This window comes from Rhodnius prolixus, unplaced genomic scaffold (genome assembly GCF_049639745.1).
Source record: "Rhodnius prolixus isolate KJV_2025 unplaced genomic scaffold, Rpr scaffold_34, whole genome shotgun sequence".
NCBI classification, from domain to species: domain Eukaryota; kingdom Metazoa; phylum Arthropoda; class Insecta; order Hemiptera; family Reduviidae; genus Rhodnius; species Rhodnius prolixus.
In genome coordinates this window covers 653,613-680,019 of record NW_027411619.1, presented here as the reverse complement: position 1 = coordinate 680,019, position 26,407 = coordinate 653,613, and the positions used below count along the sequence as shown (strand labels likewise).

The window sequence follows — 26,407 nt, the reverse complement described above, 5'->3', positions numbered from 1 at the left end:
GAGGAATTAGAGACTATATTTTCCAGTCTGTATACTCTGCAGAATGTAGTGGCCTGGTGCCTGCGATTCGCCCACAATACTAGAAATCCAGTACATCGTATGTCAGGTCCATTGAATGTAAACGAACGTAGCGAAGCCCTGCGAGTTCTAATAGTCCGAGCCCAACAGCACTCGCTTTCCGAGGAAATTGAGGATGCTCAGCTCCCCAGGCCTAGACTACGCCTCGTCAAAACCTTAGGCCTATTTCTGCACACTGATGGAGTGCTGCGAGTTGGAGGGAGTCTCAGACTGGCCGCTGTCCCCGAATCTCAGAAGCACTCTGCCTTGTTGCCTTCGCAACATCCCTTCACGGCCTTGGTCATACAAGATGCCCACATATCCAACCTCCACGTAGGCCCCACTGCCACTCACGCATTTCTGCGAAGTCGATATTGGATTGTCAATGGTAAAAATGTTGTCCGCCGACAATTGGGAGCCTGTAACAAGTGTTTCAGTGTCAAGCCAACACCCTTCAACCCGCTCATGGGGCAACTGCCAGAAGGAAGAGGCAGTGCTTCATCACCCTTCACCACCACTGGCATAGACTATGCAGGCCCCTTCAACGTGAAAATTGCTTCCCTTCGTTCAGCCAAAGTCCTCCAGTCTTATCTTGCCATTTTTGTCTGTTTTTCCACCAAGGCCATACACCTGGAGCTAGTCACAGACCTCACAACACAAGCATTTTTAGCTGCCCTAAACCGCTTCGTTGCCAGGAGAGGTGTGCCAAGTCACATTTGGTCGGATAATGGCACTAACTTTGTCGGAGCCAAAAGAAGACTCAAGGAGTTATCCACACTACTAAATGACGCCAAGTCTCAAGAGGCCATTCTGAGAGAGTCCAACAAAAGAGGCATCGAGTGGCATTTCATCCCTCCTAGAGCACCACATTTTGGAGGCCTCTGGGAAGCAGCAGTTAAATCCACTAAAAGATTACTGAAGGTCACGTTAGGCACTCAAGAGCCCACCATGGAGTGTTTCCTCACAATCATTTGTCAAATTGAAGCCATATTAAATTCCTGACCTCTCACCACTTTCTCGTCCTCGCCAGACGACCTGCAAGTGCTGACGCCAGGTCACTTTCTCATTATGCGGCCAATGACTGCTCTTCCTACCGACGGTTCATTAACTCCCCGCACAGCGCTTCGTTCCAAGTGGACCATGGCACAATTTACAGTCAACCAGTTTTGGAAAAGATGGCACAAGGAGTACTTCCTCGAGCAGCAGGCCATGTTCAAATGGCATTCGCCTTCCTTCCCGGCCGCAGAGGGACAAGTAGTTATGATCATGGACGACAACCTCCCTCCACTGCAATGGTCCATAGGCCGAATAGTCAACCTTCACCATGGGCGAGACAACGTGGCTAGGGTGGCCGAGGTGAAGACTACTTCAGGACTGATCAGTCGGCCTGTCCGGAAGCTTTGCCCCCTCCCAAATCAGTAAGTGCATCTCAGACGAGTCCACTGCGGGGGAGGATGTTTGGTTCCCCAATAGTGGCGGCCCCCCAGACTTGTTTTTTCCCAGAGTGTGCCCCGCGTCAGTTGGCGCAATTGGGTGAGCACGAAGAGAGAGGGGGATGTGCTGGTAGGATGTTAAGCCAAGCGTCACTGTGAAGGAATGTCGGCCATGTTAGCATCAGCATTTTCATGTTGTGCGTATTATTATTAAAAACTGTGGTGTGTGTTCACAAGGTTATGAGAAAACTGTGTCTTAGTCTATTATTTAATGAGCTCAAACTTTTGGACTTTATGGATAGAGACTCACATAAGTACAATAATTATTACAATTAATTCCTCCCTGATATACGTATATTGTCTTGGACAAATAACTATTCTAATCACTTTCCCTGTTGTATGTCGCCTAGTACAAACAATTGTTCTAATTATTTTCCCTGTTGTATATCGCCTTGTACAATAATTATTACAATTAAGTCTTCCCTGATGTATATTGCCTTGTACAATAATTATTACAATTAAGTCTTCCCTGATATATATTGTCTTGTACAATTAATTAGTCTAATTAACTTCCGCGTTGTATATTGCCTTGTACAATAATTATTACAATTAAGTCTTCCCTGATATATATTGTCTTGTACAAATAATTAGTCTAATTAATTTCCCCGTCGTATATTGTTTTGTACCAATACTTATTCATTGAGTGTAGTGCGTATTCCGCACCAAAGTGTTATAAAGGAAACATACACTGGTGTTCAGATCCATTATTATTTCACTAGTTGTGTATTATTTTGTCTGTATCTCCTCGGAGACATTTTAATTGTGAATAAAGATTTATGGTTAATTTGCAAAAAGTGTTCTGAAGACTGGTGGCGTCCCCCACTATTCCAGCCTTAATTTTAATTGCGTCTATATCCACCCCCTCCCTTTTGACTACTTTTCGTAGTCATTTCCAAGTTAAAAAACAATAAAGCGCCGGGTTATGATAGGGTTGGGTATGAATTTTATAAGTATGCACCCAAAGCTTTACATGAAGGCCTATTGCAATTTTTTAACTATATTTGTGATGTAGGTGTTACCCCCGCTTCGTTTAGCCGTTCGATTATATTCCCTCTTTTCAAGAGCGGAGATATAAATGATGTAGTCAATTATAGAGGCATTTCGTGTATTGATACTATCGCGAAATTTTTTTCTAGTCTTTTGTTAATACGTCTTGAAACCTACATTTCTTCCTGCAATTTATTGTCCCAATTTCAAGCTGGCTTTAGGCGCTCCTACTCCACAGTCGATAATATCTTTACACTGATAAACATATTCAGACTCCGCTTTCTTCAAAGCAAGAAACTTTTTTGTTTCTTTGTTGATTTCCGGGCTTCCTTCGATCGGGTTGATAGGGATGCTTTGATGCTTAAGCTTTTTAATCTGGGGTTTCCCACAAATTTATAAAAAATTTACGTTCACTTTACTTAAATTCACAGTCAGCTGTTCGTGGTAGAGACGGTATTTCAGACTGGTTTGGCGTACAGTGTGGGGTTAGGCAAGGCTGTGTATTATCTCCGCTTCTGTTTGCCTTGTTTTTGGACGATTTACCAGCGGCTCTGGAGTCAGATGTGAGGATGGGGAATACCATAATCAAAGTTCTTATGTAAGCGGACAACGTTGTCCTGGTTGCCGAGAATGCCGTCAGTTTGCAGAGGAACATTAAGTTCCTAGAGTCGTATTGTACTGAATGGAATTTATCGGTTAACTTAGATAAGTCAAAAATTATTGTATTTAGAAAGGGTGGAGGCTGGCAGCTAAAGAGAAGTGGTACATCAACAATACTAGGGTTGATATTGTAAAAGATTATAAATATTTGGGAGTAAATCTAACACCTCGCCTCTCCTTTAATAGCTACATCTCCACTAAAGTGTCCAAAACAAAATTGGCCTTGAATAGTATTTGGCATGACTTCATCTCTCAGGATTCAGTTTCTCTTTCCGTAAAATACAAACTATTTAACTCTGTCTGCCGTTCTATTCTGTGTTACGCCTACCAAGTCTGGGGTTATGAAAAGTTTGAGCAATTAGAAATGGCACAGCGTTTTTTTATTAGAAAACTTTTTTCTCTACCCAAGACGACCCCTAATTTCATGCTCTATTTAGAGACTAAGGTGGATCAGCTGTTTCTATTCACGTTTCGGTTACATTTTAATTACATATTCAAATTATTCAAACTCCCGGATTCCCGTCTTTCTAAAATAGTCGCCCTTAGAGTCATTAATAGCAATGCACTGTGGTTCAAGTTGTGGAACACTTTGTGTACAGAATTCTCTTGCGATTCGCTATTTTCTTTGAACAATGTAAGTGAATGGCCAAAGATGTTCGATGATTTGTTGAACAGAATAACGGTTAAGTTCCAGAATGAGCAGTACGAGCAAGTTGCCTTTTCCTCTCGTATCGTATTTTACAAACAATTGGAACATAAAGTTAGTAGAGTAAAAAGGAGGCTTTTGGCTCAGTAAAGATGGCGGACTAGGATGAAGTAGGGGTGGCGGGTGCAGTTTATTCCTGCTCTATCCTTCTCTCCACACTCTTAAGGTGCATCTTTCTCTTCTCTCCACACTCTTAAGGTGCATCTTTCTTTTCTCTTCTCTCCACACTATTAAGGTACATCTCTCTCTCACTCTCGCCCATCCATATTAGTTAAAACTAAATAATAGTTGATTTGAATGAAAAAATAAAATATTTAAATAATATTTTACTGGAAATTACCATGCTACAAGTTAAAACTAAATAATAGTTGAATTGAATTGTGAAAATAAAATATTTAAATAATATTTTACTGGAAATTACCATGCTACTGTAGGCCAGCCGCTACCTCGTACGAACTACACTTCTATAGAGAGCCACTTACACACACTCAAGCACACACTCACACACACGTACATACACTCACAGATAGATAGGACAACTAAACTACTTGAACAAAGCTATGATAACAATAAGTCTGATGAATTTACTTAACGGATTTACTTAACAAAATATTGGATACAGGAATAAACATACATACGCCGCATGGGCCGCAGACAAGAAAAGTCGCAGGTCAGCAAGAGGGAAACTTGGCTTTTCTACAATCTCTCAATCCTCGTCTGTATTCCAGCAAGTCCCAACTCAGAATGACCCAAAGTCAATAAAATACTTTTTTTTATCCAATAAAAATCCCAGCTGTGAACATAAACCTAGCAACTAATTCCAGTGCTCAGTTACATTATCCCCCCCTTTGAAGAAAAGTGGACTCCACTTTTCAAGCTCAGGGGAGGTAGTTGACTCAGCGGCTTCTGGTTCACTCCTAGTGCCCCTCCACATGGGTAGCTGAACCTGGAATCTTCCTGGTCGCTCTCTTCGCAGTTGATGCGATGTAGGAGTATCCCGTTGGCGAGAATATTGCCACTTCTCGAACTCTAACATCTGGAAAGCTATCGCACCGAGGGCTCCTCTTGCCCTACCATTTTACCCGCACAGCTTCCAACGCTACTCCTCCCTTCGGGTAAGGTTTTCAGGGTGAGTTTCTTTCTTCCTAGGTGCCTCGGCGATCTCGTTGCTATGTTTGTGGCTTACTTAAGGCAATCTTCAGCCCTATGATCTCCCCTGCTCAAAGATACTCCGCTCTTAGCTGGCTGACTGGATTTCTGAGTTGGCCTCCCAAAATCTCTCTTTGCTGGTATTCGGTTTGTGAAAGATCCATTTTGAGCTTACTCTGTAGATCCTCTCATTTTCCCACGGCCATTTCTCCGTCCACATCCCCACCGCCGCACACGCCCATCCATATACTGCTCACCTGAGCCCGAGTTATCAATACTAATACTTTGGTTTTGTTTCATAAGCTTATATTCAAATAGTTTTGCCGTCAATCAGTAGGTATGAGAACCGAATCTGGTAGTTCGCCGTTATTCATCCTCCATGCACTCCCGACGATGCCTCGGCCGCAGATTGATCCTAACCTCCCTAGGAATGGAGTTAGATTCCTGCTCGCTCTCCTGCCCACGTAACAAATAAGGAGACCTTGGGTTTTCTGTTGGATCCCACTCCTCGGAGGTGGGATGCCACGATGAATCTCCCTCTGCCAACGTAGATTCGGAACTTTCGGGAGCGTCTTCTTCCCCCTCTTCCACCGCCTCACCCGGTGTGGATGGTGCTAGGGAGACTCTGGGAGGGGTTTCACTCAAGTCTTCCCACCACCCTTGCTCATTATCCGCCGGGGAATTACTACCTGAGGTGGTTGGTTCCTCTGCAACCCTCGAGGGGTGAGCCTCTACATTTGCTTGCCCACTACCATGGTCCTCTCTGGCCTGATAGGCAGATTTGAGGCGGTTGGCATGTACCACATATCGACCTCCTGTACTCAGAGCCACTTCATAGTCACAGGGAGAAAGTTGTGCACTTATCTCATGTGGCCCGGTCCACGGTTTATAAAATTTTTTTGCCTGACCTTGTGGTACGGCCGGTTCCAATAAATACACTTTGTCGCCTACGCGAAATACCCGGTCCTTCTTCCCCGCGTCATAGAAACGGGTCCACGACTCTCGGGCTTTAGCCTCACTCCCTTTGGCCTGGGCATACGCCGCAGAGAGCCTCTCTTTTAACTGCATCACATAGTCCTCCACTGACGCCGCCCGTTGCTGCCAAGTATACGGAAAATCAAATGGCATTTCAAAGTCTCGCCCATATAACAAATAATGAGGAGTAAACCCTGTTGACGAATGCACAGTAGAGCGGTACGCCATCACAACAAATGGCACCCATCGATCCCAATTCCGGCCGTCCTTTCGAACAAAGTGGGAAAGAGAGTCAATTATTGTCCGATGCATACGCTCCACTATCCCATTGCTCTGGGGATGGTAGGCGGTGGTCTGCAGTTTCTTTATGTGCAGCAAGTGGCAGACGGCTTTAAACAAATTGGACAGGAAATTCGTACCTCTATCGGTGAGAACCTGACGAGGGGCCCCATGCCTTAAAATAATATTATGAACAAATGCCCGAGCAGTCTCTTCAGCCGTTTGCGTTCTCATGGGGATAACCTCTGCATATCTTGCGAAATGGTCAACCATAGTAAGGAGGTAGCGGTTTCCCCTACTACTTAGCGGGCACTCCACCACGTCGAGGGAGACCAGTTCGAAAGGGTAAGTGGCTTCATTTACCCGGCCCAATGGTACTGCTATTCCACTCGGTTTTACGTTCGTTACACGACTGGCAGCTCTTGACGTACAGTTTCACATCTCTGGCCATCTCGGGCCAAAAAAAGTTTTCTTTAATACGAGTTAACGTCCTCTCTATACCGGGATGGCCGGACCAGGGGGTGTCATGATGGGCCTTGATTAAACGAATTCTCTGTTTAGCTGGTACCATTATTCGCCACTGGTCTTCCTGGGCTTTACCATCCGTCCAGTACAAGAGCCCGGATTCGTGAACATAGGTTTTCTCCGGCCAGGACTTCCTGGTTTGGCTACACCAGCGATCTTTAGACTGCTCTTGCCCGAACTGGTCGCTTTTCCCCCTGGCCCACTGCACTTCACTGAACAACTCTGGCTTGGAAGCTGAAGCGACCCTTCGACTTAACCCGTCAGCGTTAAGGTGTTTAATCCCTGGTCTATGTTCCACATCATACACGAATTCGGACAATCTTAGGGACCAACGTGTCAATTTCGCGGAGGGGTCTTTCAGGCTTAGCATCCATTTCAAAGCAGCATGGTCTGTGACGAGTTTAAATTTCCGACCTAAAAGATAGCAACGGAATTGGGTTGTGGCCCAGACCACTGCTAGCAATTCTCTTTCAGTGGTGGAATACTTTTGCTCAGCCGGTGTTAGTTGACGGCTAGCGTAAGCCACTGGTCTTTCTTGTCCCGCACACATTTGGGAGAGTACTGCTCCTAGCGCTATCCCCGAAGCGTCGGTCGCTAATATAAAACTGTCCCGAAAATCTGGGTACACTAACACTGCTGATGAACACAGTGCTCCCTTCAAAGACTCGAACGCAGACTGTTCCTCCTTGCCCCAAGTGAATGCCACATCTTTCTTTAGTAACGAGGTAAGTGGTTGCGCAAGGTCAGCAAACCCCTTTATGAAGCGGCGGTAATACCCCGCAAGACCCAAGAAACTCTTTACTTCTTTCGCAGAAATTGGGGCGGGATACGAGTTGATGGCGACCAATTTGTTCGGATCTGGCTTTACGCCTTCCGAAGATACAATATGCCCCAAGTACTGCACCTCTCGCTGTGCAAAAGCACACTTCCCAAGATTTGCTTTCAACCCCGCCCGCTCCAAGCGATGTAGTACATTACTTAATCGTTGGCAATGTTCTTCGAGAGCAGGACTGTAGATAATTATATCATCCATGTAAACCAGGCACTCCTCCCCTTTGATTTCCGAGAATAATTGGTCCATTAATCGTTGAAACGTAGCCGGCGCATTAACCAGACCAAAAGCCATCCGTTTGTACTCAAAATGGCCCCCTATAGTTGAAAAAGCGGTTTTTTCGCAATCCTCTGGGAGGATGGGGATTTGGTGGTAACCACTGGCCAAATCGATAGTGGAAAAGTACCGACTTCTACCCAAGTTCTCCAACGTTTCCGTTATCAGTGGTAAAGGATAGGGGTCTACTTTCGTGATTTTATTAAGCCCTCTAAAATCAGTACAGAAACGGTACTTACACGTGCCATCCCTACTCTTCTTTGGTACTAACACGATCGGGGCGGACCATGGGCTGCTTGAAGGTGCAATTACCCCCTTATCTAGCATTTCGCGGAGATGTTCTTCTACAATTGGTCTTTGATTATAGGGTACCCGGTAGGGACGCTTGATAACGGGGCCTTCCTCTGTTGTCTTAATTCTATGATACACAGGTAACTTGCACCCTTCTGGCCCTGGCTCCACAAAGACTTGTAGATACGTTCGTAGCACTTTCATCAATTTACCGCGATCACCCTCGGCCAAGTGGCTTAACTTCTCAATACATTCGACTTCCACGTCTCCCTCTGAGACCACTTCCTGACCCACGGCACCCACCACCTTCGAGTGAGACGATTCGCTTCCTAAGTTCACCCTCTCCGCTGTTGCTACCCACTGACCCTTCCCAACATTCACTTCTGACTCCGTTAGGTTTATCACTTTCACCCAAACCCGGCGGCCTTCAGCCCGGTTTAAACTCCTCGCTATCCTCAAGCCCCCTTCAATCGGCATCAGTGGTTCTAAAAGAATGTCCCCTTCCAGGTCACGGGCTATCTTCCCCTCCACTAAGCATTCGCTGTGACCTGGTATCTTCTGACAGCGTGCTACCTTCACGTCGATCTCGCTTGCACTGCCTTCCCGAGACCTGTTAGGGTTCCTTTCCCTGTTCTCCTGATTGTCCGTCTCATAGGACACTGCTTTCTCCTTGCAGCCATTCTCCACCAGTGCTACTGACGGTTTTCTGGGTTTAATTGTGACCTGACCTCGGCCAGCGTCTACAACCAACCCTAGTTTCCTCATTAGGTCCTAACCCATGAGACCATCCCCGCGAGTGGCTACCGCAGCGATCACAAAGGTGTGGTTCGCCCGGCTCCCCTCTACAAAGAACTCCAGTTCCTGTTCACCTCTAATGGGTACCGAACTCCCCGTAACTCCTGTTGCTTTAATACGGGACTGCTTGACTACCACTCCAGGAATTGCTTGTTTTAAAATGGAAATTTCTGACCCGCTGTCAACAAGTAATTCCAACCGACTCTTTCCTGTAAACACAGGTATTGTTAAACCCTTAGACTTCCCCGTTGCTACACTTGGCACCAGGGCAGGGGCCCTCTGTTTTAACGGGCATTCGGCGTCGGGCCATCGGTCGAGCCCTCCGCTTTTGGGTGCGGGCCTTCCCCCTCATAACAAGTCCTGACTTTTGCTAAGGTAGCTCGTCGAGTGCAATCTCGCGCATAGTGTCCCGTTTGGCCACAAACAAAACAGGCTGTCTCCCTTTTTGAGGGAGCAGCCTCACTGCGTTGGTTACCCCACCCAAGGCTCTTCCTCCTTCTCAGATCACATGACTTTGCAAAATGTCCCGGTCTCCCACAACGAAAGCACATGCCCCCTGATCGTTGGGGCTCCACTGTTGTCTTCCCTTCTAGACCGGAACTTCCTTGCATAGCCCATATTTCCCGTGGAGAGGTTGACTTCACCCTCACTTGCTCAATACGCGAAGCCCGTGCCACCGCTTCGTGAAACGTTTTCGGGGGATCGTATTGTAGTTGCCGGCTTGGTTCTCCTTTGAGCCCTTTTATATAGGCAGCCATAAGAATTCTTTCAAGCTGAGCCCTAGCCCACCCTGCTTCAGCTACTGATGCCGAGATAGGCAATGTTTTCTCCCCGACTTGCCGACACCGATCTGCAAACTGACGCGCATCTTCACCCGACAGTTGTTCAAGAGAGTTAAGCTCCAACAGCTTTTGCTCAGGCGTAGCCTCCCCCGCAAAGCGAGTTCTAATCACATCAACCATATCCGCAAATGTCGCCGTGGGTAGCAATAGCTCCGGTCGACAAGCCACACAATCTGCTGCAGCCCCTTTTAGTTTAAGACGACATATCATAATTTTATCCGCCTCTGACCACCCGCCTCTTTCGGCCACTAAAGAAAAATTTTGCAGAAATTGGTCAATAGGCCTATCTGATATGTCCCCACTCCAAGGCATGATTAACGATTGAAGGGAAAGATCTCGCTTAACCCCCCTTTCATTAGAGGATAAGCTTGCTGCTTCCCTTTGGGAGTTCATCCAGCGCACCTCCTCTTTCAACCTGTCTACCTCCTCCTTTAGTGCCTTCACCTCTTCCATAATTCCAGAGCACTAATACTAACGTTACGTTACGGGTTTCCGACTATACCCCACACCTGACACCAATGTAGGCCAGCCGCTACCTCGTACGAACTACACTTCTATAGAGAGCCACTTACACACACTCAAGCACACACTCACACACACGTACATACACTCACAGATAGATAGGACAACTAAACTACTTGAACAAAGCTATGATAACAATAAGTCTGATGAATTTACTTAACGGATTTACTTAACAAAATATTGGATACAGGAATAAACATACATACGCCGCATGGGCCGCAGACAAGAAAAGTCGCAGGTCAGCAAGAGGGAAACTTGGCTTTTCTACAATCTCTCAATCCTCGTCTGTATTCCAGCAAGTCCCAACTCAGAATGACCCAAAGTCAATAAAATACTTTTTTTTATCCAATAAAAATCCCAGCTGTGAACATAAACCTAGCAACTAATTCTAGTGCTCAGTTACACTACATTTAAAGCTAAGGATACGGAATAGTGTTTGTGAAAATAAAATATTTAAATAATATTTTACTGGAAATTACCATGCTACATTTAAAGCTAAGGATACGGAATAGTGTTTGTGAAAATAAAATATTTAAATAATATTTTACTGGAAATTACCATGCTACATTTAAATCTAAGGATACGGAATAGTGTTTGTGAAAATAAAATATTTAAATAATATTTTACTGGAAATTACCATGCTACATTTAAAGCTAAGGATACGGAATAGTGTTTGTGAAAATATAATATTTAAATAATATTTTACTGGAAATTACCATGCTACATTTAAAGCTAAGGATACGGAATAGTGTTTGTGAAAATAAAATATTTAAATAATATTTTACTGGAAATTACCATGCTAAATTTAAAGCAATTATTAAATATTCCAGTGCTCCCACTGGTTGGTTAGTACTTCATCTAACTCGCCCTATCTATGTCCATATTAGTAAAACTAAATAATAGTTGATTTGAATTGTGAAAATAAAATATTTAAATAATATTTTACTGGAAATTACCATGCTACATTTAAAGCATTTATTAAATATTCCAGTGCTCCCACTCGTTGCTTAGTACTTAACTTCATCTAACAATGTATGCAGTCATAAAATAGGAGATTCATGTTTTGCGATCTCTTATAAGTTGTGCATCTCAAATGCATATACAGGTTGTTTTAGACATTTAAATCACGCCTACTGGCATTACCTTACTAGGAATACTGAAATGAATTCACAATACAAATAAATTGCATACTCATTTACATACGTGTATATGCTGTTTAGCGTACATCTGGTAAACTTTATTACCCACGTAACAAACTAAAATAAATACAGCAAAAAGTAGCTAAATATATATATGCGTGGTAAACTTTATTACCAACGTAACAAACTTAAATAAATACAACAAAAAGTAGCTAAATATATATATATATATATTTAATATTGTGGTCATGCATTGTATATAAAGGAGCCTTCTTTAAGCTCTTCACTTCATTTTCATTGAGGTCGGTCTGTGAGAACTTCAGCCTTGTCAGAGTGAGTACCTAATCACAATATTTTTTTATGTAGGTATACACTTCAATCTTGCTATATGTAATTCCTAATATTATGTAATACTGTCTTCTTTTTTTCACAGATGTCTGATCTAAAATCAGCCTTAAATTCTGTGAAATATGATATAGTCGAAACAAAATCTATAAAAGAACTTCAAATAGATATAAAATACCCAATCGTTTCAATAGTTCGTGTTGATACCAAAGTAGGCAATGCGGTAGTGGTAAAGTTACAAGATGAATTAAAATTTATTAAATGTTTTCTACCAAAAGCGTATGGATTAAAAATATCCGATCTAATGATAACTAACTATAAAACATTAGAAATGTCTTTAATATACCGAGGAATCGGTGTAAATAATTCTTTTAAATTAGAGTTTGAGTAAACATCAATTTTTCAATAATTAAAAAAACTTATTTGAAAATTTTTAAAAAATTACTTATTTGTTAAGCGGTTATGGATTTTAGCGTGTCCGTGTTTTTTTATATATAAAATTTAATGGTTAATATGAATAGTTATTTATGCTTCTTAAATTGCTAAATTCATGATTAGAACACTAAAAATCTTTTACATTAGACTACGCATTTGCCTTCTAACAAGGCGGAAGTTCATATTAGAATTATTGTTTTAGCCGATACTAAGAATAATAATAAATAAAAAGAAAAAAGTAAAATAAATACCTTTTCATCAGCTCTCATCATCATGGTTCATGTAAGTTTTACCATTATTATTACTCATGCGTTAGCATATCAAAGTAAAAAAAAAAAAAAGAAAAGAAAAGCTTCTTATCTTTTCAGTGCAAAGAGTGCAACATTAATTTTGAAAACTCCTATCAGTTTAAACTTCATAGAGCTTTAACTCACGGTGAGCGTGAAAAATATGGCTGCACATGCGGAAAAGCGTATTTTTACAAAAAAGATCTTCAAATTCATAAGAAGAAGTGTACAGCCAGAGGCCGCTACATGTAAGTAAAAAATAAATAAATGAAGTTGTAATTATTTACGTATTATTAATTTGTTTTCTTCTCAGGTGCAGGCATTGTAACTGTGTACAAGCTGATATACACAATGGCCGTTTACATGAAGCTGTCTGTGGAAGTAAAAGATCAAGATTGGGAGAACCTTCCAGAAAAGAGCTCTTGGGATTATCCACAGGGCTAAATAATGTAACACCGTATGAGACCGCTTTTCAGGACGTCTTGCGTCATATTTTGTACGCTCACCAAGTTGTATGGATCTTCCAATATTTCTAGAAAGCGTACGTTCAAAAATTCTAGACATCATTCATCAAAGTTTGGTAACGCATTCATCCATAAAATTTAATTTGTGGGTGGACTGCACTTTTGAAAATATAGATGGAGAGAAAATCGAAAAGGCGTTGAAAACATCTAACAAAGCAATATACCTAGCCGATGACGTCAACAGCTTTCTAGATATAGCCTTCAGCAAATTAAAGAAAGAACTAGAAGAAGCGGCTATGACCAAGAGTGGTTGGTCACTGCTTTCAGTGGATGGACTAAGACTGAGGGTAAGCAAACACAATCCTTTAAAAGCTACAACATATTTACCTTTGCCTAAATCTATTGAGAGCAAGAAGGCATGTATAAATGTCAAAAATTTTGATAATAAATGCTTTTTATATGCAATACTAGCCAAATTTATTGATGGGAAAAATTCGGGGCGTCCAAACAAGTACAAATCATTGGAGAGTAAATATAATTTTTCTTGTGTAAATTTCCCAAGCCCTCTTAAAGTCGTTAACAAATTTGAATCTGTTAATAATATTTCCATCAATGTATTTGGCCTGGATGATAACAATGATGTGTATCCTCTAAAGGTAGTTTATAAGGAATTAGACGACCATCGCGATCTGTTACTGCTAAATTCAAATAATAATTACCACTATGTTTATATAAAAAATTTTAATAGGCTTGTCAGTAAGCAAATATCCAAACGCAAATCATCAAAATATATTTGTAAAAGATGTTTCACCCATTTTGATGAACGTTACTACGGGGAATCTCGATACGAAGACCATAAATTATTCTGTTACACACACAAACCTGCCAGAGTTGAGTTACCAACAAAAAAACCATTTATTGAATTTGAACATGGGGGTTACATACAGAGAGTCCCTGTCGTAATTTACTTAGATTTTGAAACTATACTGGAACCGGTGAGCACTTGTAATCCTAACCCTGATGAATCATACACTACAATTACTCACTTACACACACCAATGAGTTTCGGTGTTTACATTAAAATAAGCGATGAATTAGATGCTATAGACCATAGTCTTCCCAAAGAACCATTCATATACAGAGGACCAGATGCGGCTAAAGAATGTATCTTATATTTAAAGAGAATTGCCGAAGCTGTGGAGAATCTGTACAACATTAACACACCCATTAAACACCTAACTCATGAAGAAGAAGAAAATTTCAATTGCGCCAGTACATGTTACATGTGCGATAGATCTTTTACTGATGAAAATGCAAAGGTAAAGGATCATTCACACATTTCAGGCGTTTATCGAGGCCCAGCACATAACACATGTAATTTGCTATGTAGAAAACTAAATTTTGTACCAGTATTCTGCCATAATCTTAGTGGTTATGACGCACATTTTTTAATCGCCCAATTAGGATTTGATGATAGAGAAATATTCGTTATCCCCACTTCGGGGGAGCGGTATATCTCTTTTACAAAAAATGTCAGTGAAAAAATGAAGTTAAGGTTTATTGATACATTTCGATTTATGGCCTCCAGTTTGGATAGCCTAGTGAAAAACCTTGCAAATTTATCAGAAACATCAAAATTCTTCAGTCCGGACGTGATGCATTTGGTGACTAGGAAAGGTGTATTCCCATATGAATATATTTCAAGTTGGGACAGGTTAGGCGATAATTCATTACCCCCTAAAGAAATGTTTTATAGTAGCGTTAAGAGTGAAGATATAAGTGAAGACGATTATCAATACGCCCTCAACGTTTGGGATGCATTTTCATGCAAAACTCTGGGGGAATATAGTGATTTATATTTGAAAATTGATGTACTAATTCTGTCGGACGTATTTAAGCACTTTAGAACTGTAACTATTGGTTCCCATAAACTTGACCCGGCTTATTATTTCACCCTACCAGGTTTGTCTTGGGATGCCATGTTAAGGTTAACTCATTGTAAATTACAACTCCTCACTGAGTATGACCAAATTTTGATGATAGAGAAGGGGGTGAAGGGTGGAATTTCACAGGTAACAAAGAGATATGCTGAAGCTAATAATCATTTCATGGATGATTATAACCCTGCATTGCCGACAACTTTTATCACATACCAAGATTGCAACAATTTATACGGTTTTGCAATGACTAAATTCCTCCCATCTGGTGGTTTCAAATGGGTTGAACCGGACAGTATAAATTTGGATAGTTTAGGAGAATGTGATGAAATAGGATATATATTAGACGTTGACATCGAGTATCCACCTGAACTCCATAACAGTCATAATGATTTGCCATTCTTAGCAGAGAATACTTTAGTAGATGGGCAAACTAAATTAATACCACACTTTAGACCTCGTAAAAACTATGTTTGCCATTATATGGTCTTAAAACAGGCGTTAGCACATGGTTTAAAATTAACGCGAATTAATAAAGTTTTGCAATTCCAACAGTCAGCGTGGTTAGCACCTTATATACAGCATAACACGGAACTGCGTAAGAAAGCTACAAATCAGTTTGAAAAGGACTTATACAAATTGTTTAATAATTCAGTTTTTGGTAAAACTGTGGAGAATGTTCAACGTAGAATTTCTATCAAACTCGTATCAAATTCGCTGAAGTTAGAAAAATTAATAGCTCGACCTGACTGTCTAGACTATGTTATATACAACAAATCTCTGGCGGCTGTACATTTAGCCAAGAATAGTATTCTTTTTAATAAACCTATTTACATAGGTCTTAGTGTTTTGGATTTATCGAAATTACAAATGTACTGGTATCATTATGATGTAATGCTTCCATTTTATGGGCCTGATAGATTACATCTCTGCTATATGGATACCGATGCATATATTTACCTCATTGAAACAGATAATTTATTTAAAGATTCACTGCTGATGCGAAATTATTTAGATTTGTCCAACTATCCCACCACATCAGACCACCCGTTGATTCAAATCTTTCGTCAGGAATTCAAAGATATTGCGTCATGTGATATAATTAATGAATTAGAAAAGAATAAAGCAGCTATAGGTAAATTTAAGGATGAAGCTGCAGGTGAAATAATAACAGAATTTATTGGACTCCGTCCAAAAATGTATTCGCTTCGAATGGGAGATTCCAAAATATTAACAAAAGCAAAAGGGGTAAAAAAGCCGGTTCTAAAACATTCCATAAAGTTTGATGATTATATTGCTTGCTTACTGACAAACGAAGCAATTAGACATTCAATGATTATGTTTAGAAGTAAGCATCACCTTATGATGACTGTAGAACAGAATAAAGTAAGTTTATGTCCCCTAGATAATAAAAGGTACATAGTTGATTCAATTAATACTCGAGCTCTGGGGCATATTTTAAATGAATAGATGAAATGGCCAATGATCATTAAACAAATATTTATTTTACTTTTTTTTGTATTAAATTAGTGATAAGTAATATTCATATTATAAAATGTAATATTGATTATATGCATTTTGTTTTATGCTAATAAAGAACAAAAATAATTAAGAAACGAGTTATTTCTTCCCCTAAGTTTAGAGAAAAAAAAAGGATAGAAAAAAAATTACCATTCTTTTTATTTAAAAAAATACATTTATTTAATACCATGTTTTTTAAGCAATATACAATTTTGATTATGAATACTGTGTAATTTACATGGACATTCTTTAATTACATCTTCTAAAATCTGTTGTCCACAATAAATACATTGAACACAATCGTCTCTTATCTTGATGTAGCCGTTAAAGGCAAGTAATTCCGGACTTACAGTTGATTTCCACCCGCTGAAAGATTTCTCCCGAACACTAAAATTAGTAAAATCAACTTTGGAGTAGTTGTTCAGCAGCCAATGCACTAATATTTTACTAAAGTGCAAAGCACAGTTATATTTAGTTCCGCAATGATAGTCACATTTGGTTGAATAATGCTGTTTGCAAAGTTGTTTTAAGCTGGGGCATCCAAAATCTTGAAGATTATACACAGTTTTTTCCAAAATATCCCCCAAGAACTTGCTCTTTTCAACTCCTTTTACATAGAGGTAGGTGTAGTTTTTAGTTCCATCCTTTAAAACATTGTCAAATTCAGAATAATCTATGTCGCCATCTTCCCAATTGATTCCATGTAGGTATCTGTACACCCATCTATTGGGAGGTGAGTACGGGTTTCCATATGAGGGCGGTTTGAACAACCAATGTTTCTGTTGACCGGTGACGTCAACAATTGCCAGCTCCTTTACGATGAAAGTAGGATCATCGCTTTGATAACATTGAATATCTAACCGTGTACAGCTCTACACTTATATGATTCTTTCCCCCACTCTAACCAATTAAATTCTTCTAACTAAACCTGTCAGTGGATTATATTCAACTAATGAATCATGAAAAATTAAAGCGTAGGCTGTTGTATCTGGTTTAAAAGTTTCTGATGCTTCCAATTCTATTCTAATGTCAACTGAAGATGATCTAATTGCCTCAGACTGACGAGAACAGTCTATTACAAAATAAATATAATAAAATAAATAATTTATTTATTTTGTTTTGGAGAATTCCTCATACAAATGGAGTTGAGTGACAAAACAGAATACATTTCTTAAAAATAAATACAAAATAAAAAAAAAAATATATATATAAATTTATAATATAATAAAATATATTATATGCTCTTTAAAACAAAATAAAATAATAATAGTAATAAATTTATCTTTTTCAAATTTCAATTAAAATAATAAAATTCAATTGACATTCTGCTTATGTAAAAATAAAAAAAAAAATAAAAAAAAATACAAAAAATTTTTGGATTAAAAATTTAGAATTTAATAGATAGGCCTGACATTACAAAAAAATAAACATTATCCATTTTGTCCGCATTATCAATAAACAGTAAATTAGAAACATTTTCATCCAAACTTACATTACTATCTATGTAGCTAGTGAGGAATCTATTTCTAGTAATGGCAAGTGGGCACAAGAGAGCAAGAAATGACGAATATCATCCGGCGAGCGTTCGTCACAAAGGTTGCAACGTTGTTCACCATCAAATATATAGAGCTTTCCTTTACAGAGCGGTCTGCAGAAATTAAATTTGGCGACTCTTATATGGCTAATTACTTTTTGTTTTGAAATATTAGTTCTAAATTTTAGATAAGGCTCTCCAAATCCTAAATTGCTTATTTTTCTGTAGGATGGACTGAAATTTGAATTCATAACAGAATTTATATCTATGGATACCTTGTGGTTTCTAATTTTTTCAACTATGTTTGAAATTTCGCGATGGACTAAATTAGGGTCTGAAATATTAAGAACATAGTTAGCACCAATTGTAAATAATTTATTTTTTAATTGCGAAAACCAGTTGAATCTTATGTCATTGTTGCAGAGATTATCCAAATACTTCAACTTTTCCAAACATATTCTAGGGAGTCGCTCATTACTCATATTTAAAATCTTCGCCCACCAGCTAATCATTCTTTTAAGAACCTCCACCTCGACATGAAAACATCCTGTTTCCAGGCGCACAATATAGTTAGGAGTATGAAGAGGCCAATTGAAAATTGATTTAAAATATTGCAACGGAACGGATTCTATTTTATCGGTATATAAAGGAGTCTAAATCTCTGAAGAATATAAGAAGACTGAACTGGCCATCGCTCTGTAAAGCTCACATTTAGTCTCCCAAGCGTCAGATTTAGAGGATACAAGAATTTCTTTAACTTTAAACGAGGCTAGTTTTGCTTTCCTTACAAATTCCTCAGCGGCCAAGGAGAATACACCTGAAGATGAGAACCTGACGCCTAAGTAATTCACGCTTTTTGCAATACTGATTTTAGAATTATTAAAATAGAATGCTCTATTGGTCCTCAGTCTACCGCCTCTCCTGAACGGGACGATATTAGTTTTGGCAATATTAACAACTAAAGAATTAGAATTGCAGTAATCAGATAATAATTGTAATTTATTATTCATGCCCGTCCAACTGTCATCTACAAGAACTAAATCGTCCGCATAGAGGAGAGCCACCAGATCAAGATCTCCACTCTGACCGATACCCAAACTGCCATGCTCTTTAAAAAAAGAAACCAGATCACTTACAAATAGTGAGAATAAAAGCGGGCTCAATGAATCACCCTGCAGCACCCCTTGAGTGACGTTAATAGTGAAATTGGTTGTTTCATCTTTCAATATAATATGGGCTTTATCATAAACATTCATTAAAATTTTTATTATTTTTGAGCTCAACCCCAAATTATTTAATTTTGGCCAAAGTTTCACGTAATCTAGAGAGTCAAATGCCTTTTGAAAATCTATAAAGGCTGCGTATACTAGCGTCTCTTGAGCCTCAAGCCTATACCGATAGCAGAAGTGAGAATAAACAGATTATCCACACACCCTCTACCAGGCCTGAATCCATTTTGCTCTTCTGGTATGATACAATTTTGATTTGCCCAGTTCATTATACGTGTGGCCAAAATAGAAGTGAATAACTTCATGATGGTATTTATTAAGGCTATACCCCTGTAACAGCTCGGATCTTTTTTATCTCCTTTTTTGAATAAATGAAACATCAAAATTTCTGTCCATTTTTCAGGAATTATTTCTGAATGAAGAATACAGTTGAAGAGGTTTAAAAGATAATGTTCCCACTCCGGTGGCATCAACTTATAAAACTCATACGATAAACCATCTGACCCAGGAGCTTTTCCTAGCTTGCAGTTTCCGATAACAGTTTGCAGCTCCTCCAGTGATATATCACTATCTAGATATGAATTAATAATATTAAAGCTAAATTCACAGATCAAAACTTTTGGGGTATAAAAATTATTATAGTATTCTACAAAACTTGCAATACTAAGTGAGCTCTCTTGAAAATTAAACTTTTTAATTTTTTTTACCGCAGACCAAAATTGTTTGGAATCCCTCACTTTAGCAAGAACATTTAGTAAACATGAAAAATAAGACTCTTTAACCTTTTCAATAGTTTTTTTATAATGTTTTCTACTTTTAATAAACTCTAAATAATATTCTTCAGAATAATTGTTCAATTTTAATTGTCGATGTGAATTCCTAACGAGCTTTTTTGCAGACTTACACTCCCCGTTGTACCACACTTTATCTTTAATGGTTTTTTTTTACAGGATTTTTTCTGATTTTAATTAAATTTGCTTCCAAAGCGCATGACTTAAAACATTGTAATAGATTCATGAATAAACTATTAGTATCAGATGAGTTAAAATAAATATGGCGACATTGTGAGAGTAGGAATAAGTATTTAGTCACATTTACTTCATTCATATTTAGGTAGATTTTCTCCCCTAAGACTGGACCAATATTTTCATCACTTGACGCAGGCAAGCCAGCAATATTTTTTAAATGCAGTAGTACAGGAAGGTGGGTAGATAATTCTGGCAGGGCAACTATTTCCATATCACTGATGTGATTAATAAGACAAGGTGAGACCCATAATGTATCAACAATACTAGAGCCACTATAAATATTATCGGTATACTGAGCCGGGCAATCACTCCTAGTTCTACCATTCAAAACAAATAGCCCTTCGTTTTCCATGCATTCTACCAATTTTCTGCCTCTAACATTACACACAGTATCTAATGAATCTCTGTATCCCTTAAGGTTACTACCTTCAAATAATTCATCAGAATGTTGATTAAGTTGCCCTATTCTAGCATTCCAGTCCCCTCCTAAAATTATAGAATCACTACTTTTAGAACTTCTAATACATGCTATAGCTTCCTCTAAATGTTTTATACAATCGTCGGATTCCAAGTCTGGTTTCCAGTAAATATTGCCTATTGTAATAGAAAATACTTCAGTGCTAACTCTAATAAACAGACCCAAATCATTAGCATATAACATTGTTACCTGTTGAAAGTAATCTTTCTTTATAAAGGTAATCAGGCCACCACTAGCTCTACCCCTTATATTAATTTTAACAGCTTTCCTCATAAAGTATATGTAATTATTAAGCCAATTTGGTACAACTAAACTATCATGACTAATAAAGGTTTCAGAGAAACAAATAATCTCGTTGCGAGTAAGAAAATCTATAGTTTCTGAATCTAAGTCGTACAATTTCTTAAACCCTCCAATATTCCAAAACACACAATTATAATTAATACCTTTACTTTTAGACTCGGTTTGAGCTGAATCAGAGTTTCTACAAGAGAAGTTTTGAGGATGAGCCAGATGTCGCCGAAAGTCTTCTTTTGCCGGAAGTTCCTCTAGTTGCTATTCCGAAACAGCAGGCCTATTGGAAGTTTTTTGTTTCTTCTGAGTCTTCACCGTACCCAACTACTGGTCAAGTTGGGAAAGTATTGGTGTGGAAGGACGGTTGGAATCATCAGTCTGGGATGTTTCCCCTGCTTCTTTATCACTGCTTCTTTTTCTCACCATTTTCCTTCTTCTTGGAGTCTGCTTCTTCTTTGAAGAAGTAGGTGTGCGATTAGAACTTAATATATCATCGTAGTATAATCTTTTCCCATTTAGAACAATATAATTGTAGCCCATTTTGATGTTCTTTCCCTCTTCTCTTCCCTGTTTATAAAACTTATAAAGAACGCTTCTCTCTTCCCTAATTATTTTTGAATAATCTTCAGAAAGAAACAAATGTTCTCCTTTTAAATTCAATCTCTTATAAAAGATTTCATTTCTCTTTTTCTCTGATTCGAACCGAATCAAAAAAGGTGGTTTGTTAGGCTTGTTACCAAGCGTACGTATAAATGTTATATCATTTTCTGAACAAGTAACTTCCAGTTTAGTATTAAATATTTTTAAAATTTCCTGTAAGGCAATATTCTTGTCAACAGTGTCTACATCTAAACCAAAAAGTACTAAATTCTTCCGTCTGACCTCTCTCTCCAGCATTCTTATTTCACCAATCAGCCGTTTATTAGTTTTTCTTAATTCAGAATTATCCTCCTTTAGTGATTTCATTTCACTTTGCATTGCCTCAATTTTATTATTTGTATCGGTAACCAAACTTTTTATGTCATCAGATTTCTTTGAATTTTCTTCAATTTTCATCTTTAATGAGTTTAGAGCCTCCATAATTTTGTCCATGACTGATATTATTTCAGAGTAAAACTAATTACTGAATAGTAAAATGGGTATATTTAAAAAAAAAATAATAATAATAATAATTTTTCTTTTTTTTTTTTCTTTTTTTTTACGACTTTAAATTGTTTTTTAAAACAGAAATAGTTGAATGAGAAAGATCAGTAAGATATTACCTGAGTAAATGATAATATTTTGACTACAGTTCAAAGGGTATACATTCCAACCAATACGTCTGATAATACACAAAAATATATCCCCGCTTGGCCCCGCCCACAAACCAAATTTTGTCAAACAGCACTAAACTTATATTAATTTAATAGTTCTTCTCACTCAAATTAAACGAGAACTGTTCGATAAAATTGTATGAAATCTCACCAGATTACCCAACAACACGAGTACTATCTTTATACCAAATTTTATCACACTAGACACCTTAGAAACTAACTTTATTTAAAAAAGAAAGCTAAAAATCAACAAGTAGATGTTCACTCTATCAAAGTTACACTCAAACTCCAGTCTATTACAATAATAGGAGCTTCATCCCTGAATTGTTCTTAGCTTAAAATAGGTTCATTTTCCTTCGCATAATAACTCATTTGAAATTTTTTGATACATATGGTATAAAATTGAAAAGTGATTCTTGGAGAAGTCTATGTTAAGATCATCATAAGGATAAACCTCAGAATTTAAATGCAATTTAACATTTGATATATTACAATGATTGAACTGAGACATTTCACATTGTATATTATTCTTTTTGTTTGTTTGAAATGCAATTATGACATATCGTGGTTTTTCCAAATTTGTTGTAGTTTTCACTGCCCAAGTATGCTTCTTTGTTACTGGTAGAGAAGGATATTCTATTAAATCCCATGTACGGAATGCCATATGAACCGTTTTTCCTTTGTTGATGAAATTTAAAAATTTTAACTTTTGTTCGTCAGAAACCTTAACGTAAGGCATTTTCCATTGTATAGACTTCAGTTTAATAGATGCCTTAACGATCCCCTATGACCCTTACACAATCATTATCTGTTCTGCTGCGATGTAGAATTAATTCATGTTTTCCTTGTAGAATTATTTGATTGTAATCTTCGAAGAAACCCATTACAATGTCTAGGGGGATACAAGCATCAAAATTGCCTTTTTCATTTGCCAATTTCACATATTCAGCAGGCATCATCCAACCACTCATTTCTAATCCTAATGCCTTGTCTGGGCTAAGAGATGCATAATTTTTTATAGTACTAACAGTTCCAGGATTCCGAACATGGTCAATTAATACACCATTCAACTGATACTTGATTTCGTCAAACAAAAACAAAAATCCATTTCTCACTAAACTCAATACACTTGGATCTATAGATGCTACTCCTTCTTGGACCAGTTGTCCTTGAATGTAGAGAAAACTCTTGGGTGGAACAGTGTAGATGTCTTGCTGTTGAACTGCAATTATTATTTCGTCAGAATTTTCTAATGATTGATTGTAAGGCTGATGAGAGTGAAACTCAAAGTTCGTTATTCTCTCCTCAAAACTCACTTTTTTTTATCCACATTTAGTATTTCTTCCATTTTGGTTTAATCAAAAGTCCTATACTTTGTAGGAAGTAAATATTTGATGGTGTTAACGCTCGGTAAGGTGACCGTTGAATACTAGTTAATTTCACTTCAGCGTAATCCATTTTATACTTTCGAAAATCAATACCCATTTTTCTTTAGATGCAATCTGATGGTAATTGTTTCTCCACTAAAATCCACTAAGTTCTGGTTTTGATCTGTTATAACAAGTTTAAGTTCGTAATTCGTATAAAGCAATTGTTACTTTATTTAGTAGTCAAGCGTTTTTAATAATAGGTAATAATTAATCTGGCTTTATAGTAAATAATAGTTTTCTTCAATTCTCAATCTAGGTATTCTTACCACAGTGTTATATATTTGGAATATAAGATATGCATATTTTTATGACATCTAATTATACCAGTATTTTACCTACTATAAGTAAAATTAGAGGGACTACATTTTAAATTACAATTGAGAAATGAATAATTATTGTTGAATAATTTACTGGATATTACCTATGCGTTATTTGTACTCACAAATACTTCGGTAAGAAGAATTCTAGACCGAAATATTGTTTAAAATCCGTGATTCAAATTTAAACAGTAGCCGACTCTAACTTTGTCTTTTTCTATTTTAACATGCATGTATATGTGACTACTCAGAATAAAGGGCCTAATAAAGATAAATCAGAAGAATAATTTGGAATAAAGCTATAATAAAGTACCTATTTAATTACGAAGATATAATATACATTTTATCATAATTATAACAAAAAATAAAATATTATGAATGAACTAAGGGAAGGGATTAGCTATGCGGTTAGCGTATTGGATTCCCACGTGGAGGTTCCGGGTTCGAATCCAGCTGCTGACCCTTAGATTTTCTCTTCCTAAGAGCTTCTTACAGCTCACTGGTCGGTGATGGACAGTGTTGTCTGTAACGAGAGAACACTGTCCGGAGGCCGGCAGTCCACTGAAAAAAACTCCGGGCGCCAATAACCTCAGATGTTGACGCGATTTAAATCAATAAAAAAAAAAAATATGAATGAACTGGCCAGCATAAGGGTCTGTGACCTCTAATAAATTCAAAAAAATATTAATGAAATTTAATGCAGTAAAATTACTTAAATATTAATGAAGTATTAATGAAATGTTGGGTACTTGCTGATTTGTGTACCTTTTGGCGTTTAATCAACCCTTATACTTAACATTTTAAACTGTAAGTTTTTGTTAAGGAGATTTTTGTGCTTTTTGGATAGATTTTCCTTTTTATCTGTTTTGCAAAGTTACATATCTGCTTTACAGATTTTATTAAAATTTGGAATAATAAATTCTACCATTATAACCAAAAAAGGTGTTAAATCCGAACCGTAACTACCACTGGAGCGATCTTTTTAAAGAATGATTATATTTGCGGTCCTCCAAACCATCCTCAATAACAATTTTTTAGAGAAAGCGTTTTGAATAAAATAGGAAGGTATTTGTACGTAAATAGCAAAATTAAAAAGCGATTTCAGTACTTCCTTTTAAGAGGAGTAAGAAAAATAAACTGCGATTACAGTACTTCTCCCTAAAAGGCAAATATTTTGAATCGAATTCATTGATGTAAATAGGTTCACTCATTGATAATTTTAACGATTGCAGTACTTCCTCTTAGTAGGTGTAAGAGCACTTCACAGCCACGTAGAGGAGCTTTAACCACTTCTTCGTGGTAAATTTTATCCAAATCGAACTAAGCGTAATAGAAATATTGGTAATAATAGTTTTAGAAAAGGCCTTACTTGGGTGGGGCAAACTCCCCTCCTTATGAGTCCTAGCGACGAGACTTTTAAAGTGCAAATCTGTACAAAATTTCGATTCGAATGACACTTCATTCATGAAAATCGGTTCACGTTTCGATAATTTGAAACGATTACCATACTTCCCCCTAATAAGAGTAAGAGCAGAACGTCGTTTAAATGTTACGTAGGAGTGCCCTAATCTTTTCATCCTGCCAAATTTTATTAAAATCGGGTTAACATTTTCAGAGTTATTAGTAATAATAATTTTAAGAAGGGGCCTCACATATATGGGGCTAACTCCTCCCCCATCTGACGTACAGCGTCGAGACCCCCAAAAGGCACATCTACATAAATTTCCGAAACGAATGACACCTCATTCATGAAAATCGGTTCACGCGTTTAGGCGCTACGTTGTTTACAAAAAAGGTAACAACAAGAAGAAGAAGAAGAACAACAACAACAACAACAACAAGAACAAGACCAATTTTTGAAAATGCCGTTTTTGCTCATTTTCAGTAACTTTTTTCTCGTAATATATTAAATCTGGGTTTTGACAAAAAAATTACAGTTATAAAGGAGGACTTGCCCTATAATTTAAAGAAAATTTGGGAATTTTATCTTTTATAGAAAAAGAGAAAAAAATTGTCAAATTTGGGTGTTTTTCAACGTTACACTTTTTCGTGCAGTTTTTGACTATCAACCCTTATACAACTGTCCTACCGGACAGTTTTAATATAGTCTTTTAAAACCGGTCCCTCTCTAAGTAGAGAATGTGTGGGACTATACCGCTTCTACACTTGATGAGAATTATATAAGTAGTTGATGTCTGCAGCAAGAAAAACTAACCGAGAGAGAGAGAGAGAGAGAGAGAGAGTTTGAGCATGTTCACGCAGGCTAG

The 26,407-nt window shown here is 37.9% G+C and overlaps 3 protein-coding genes across 3 annotated transcripts in view; all 3 read left to right on the top strand.

The window, feature by feature from the left end:
* The window catches only part of LOC141457603 (uncharacterized), a gene marked incomplete at its 3' end in the record, with an annotated part of 667,626 nt that overhangs the window by 173,233 nt on the left and 467,986 nt on the right, over positions 1-26,407 (top strand). The window lies entirely within an intron of this gene.
* The window catches only part of LOC141457600 (uncharacterized), a 189,861-nt gene that overhangs the window by 20,387 nt on the left and 143,067 nt on the right, over positions 1-26,407 (top strand). The window lies entirely within an intron of this gene.
* Positions 12,399-16,466, top strand: LOC141457602 (uncharacterized). The gene is made up of 2 exons (XM_074134808.1): positions 12,399-12,843; positions 12,909-16,466. The coding sequence occupies exon 2, from the start codon at positions 13,110-13,112 to the stop codon at positions 16,464-16,466; it is 3,357 nt and encodes a 1,118-aa protein (XP_073990909.1). The 5' UTR covers positions 12,399-12,843; positions 12,909-13,109.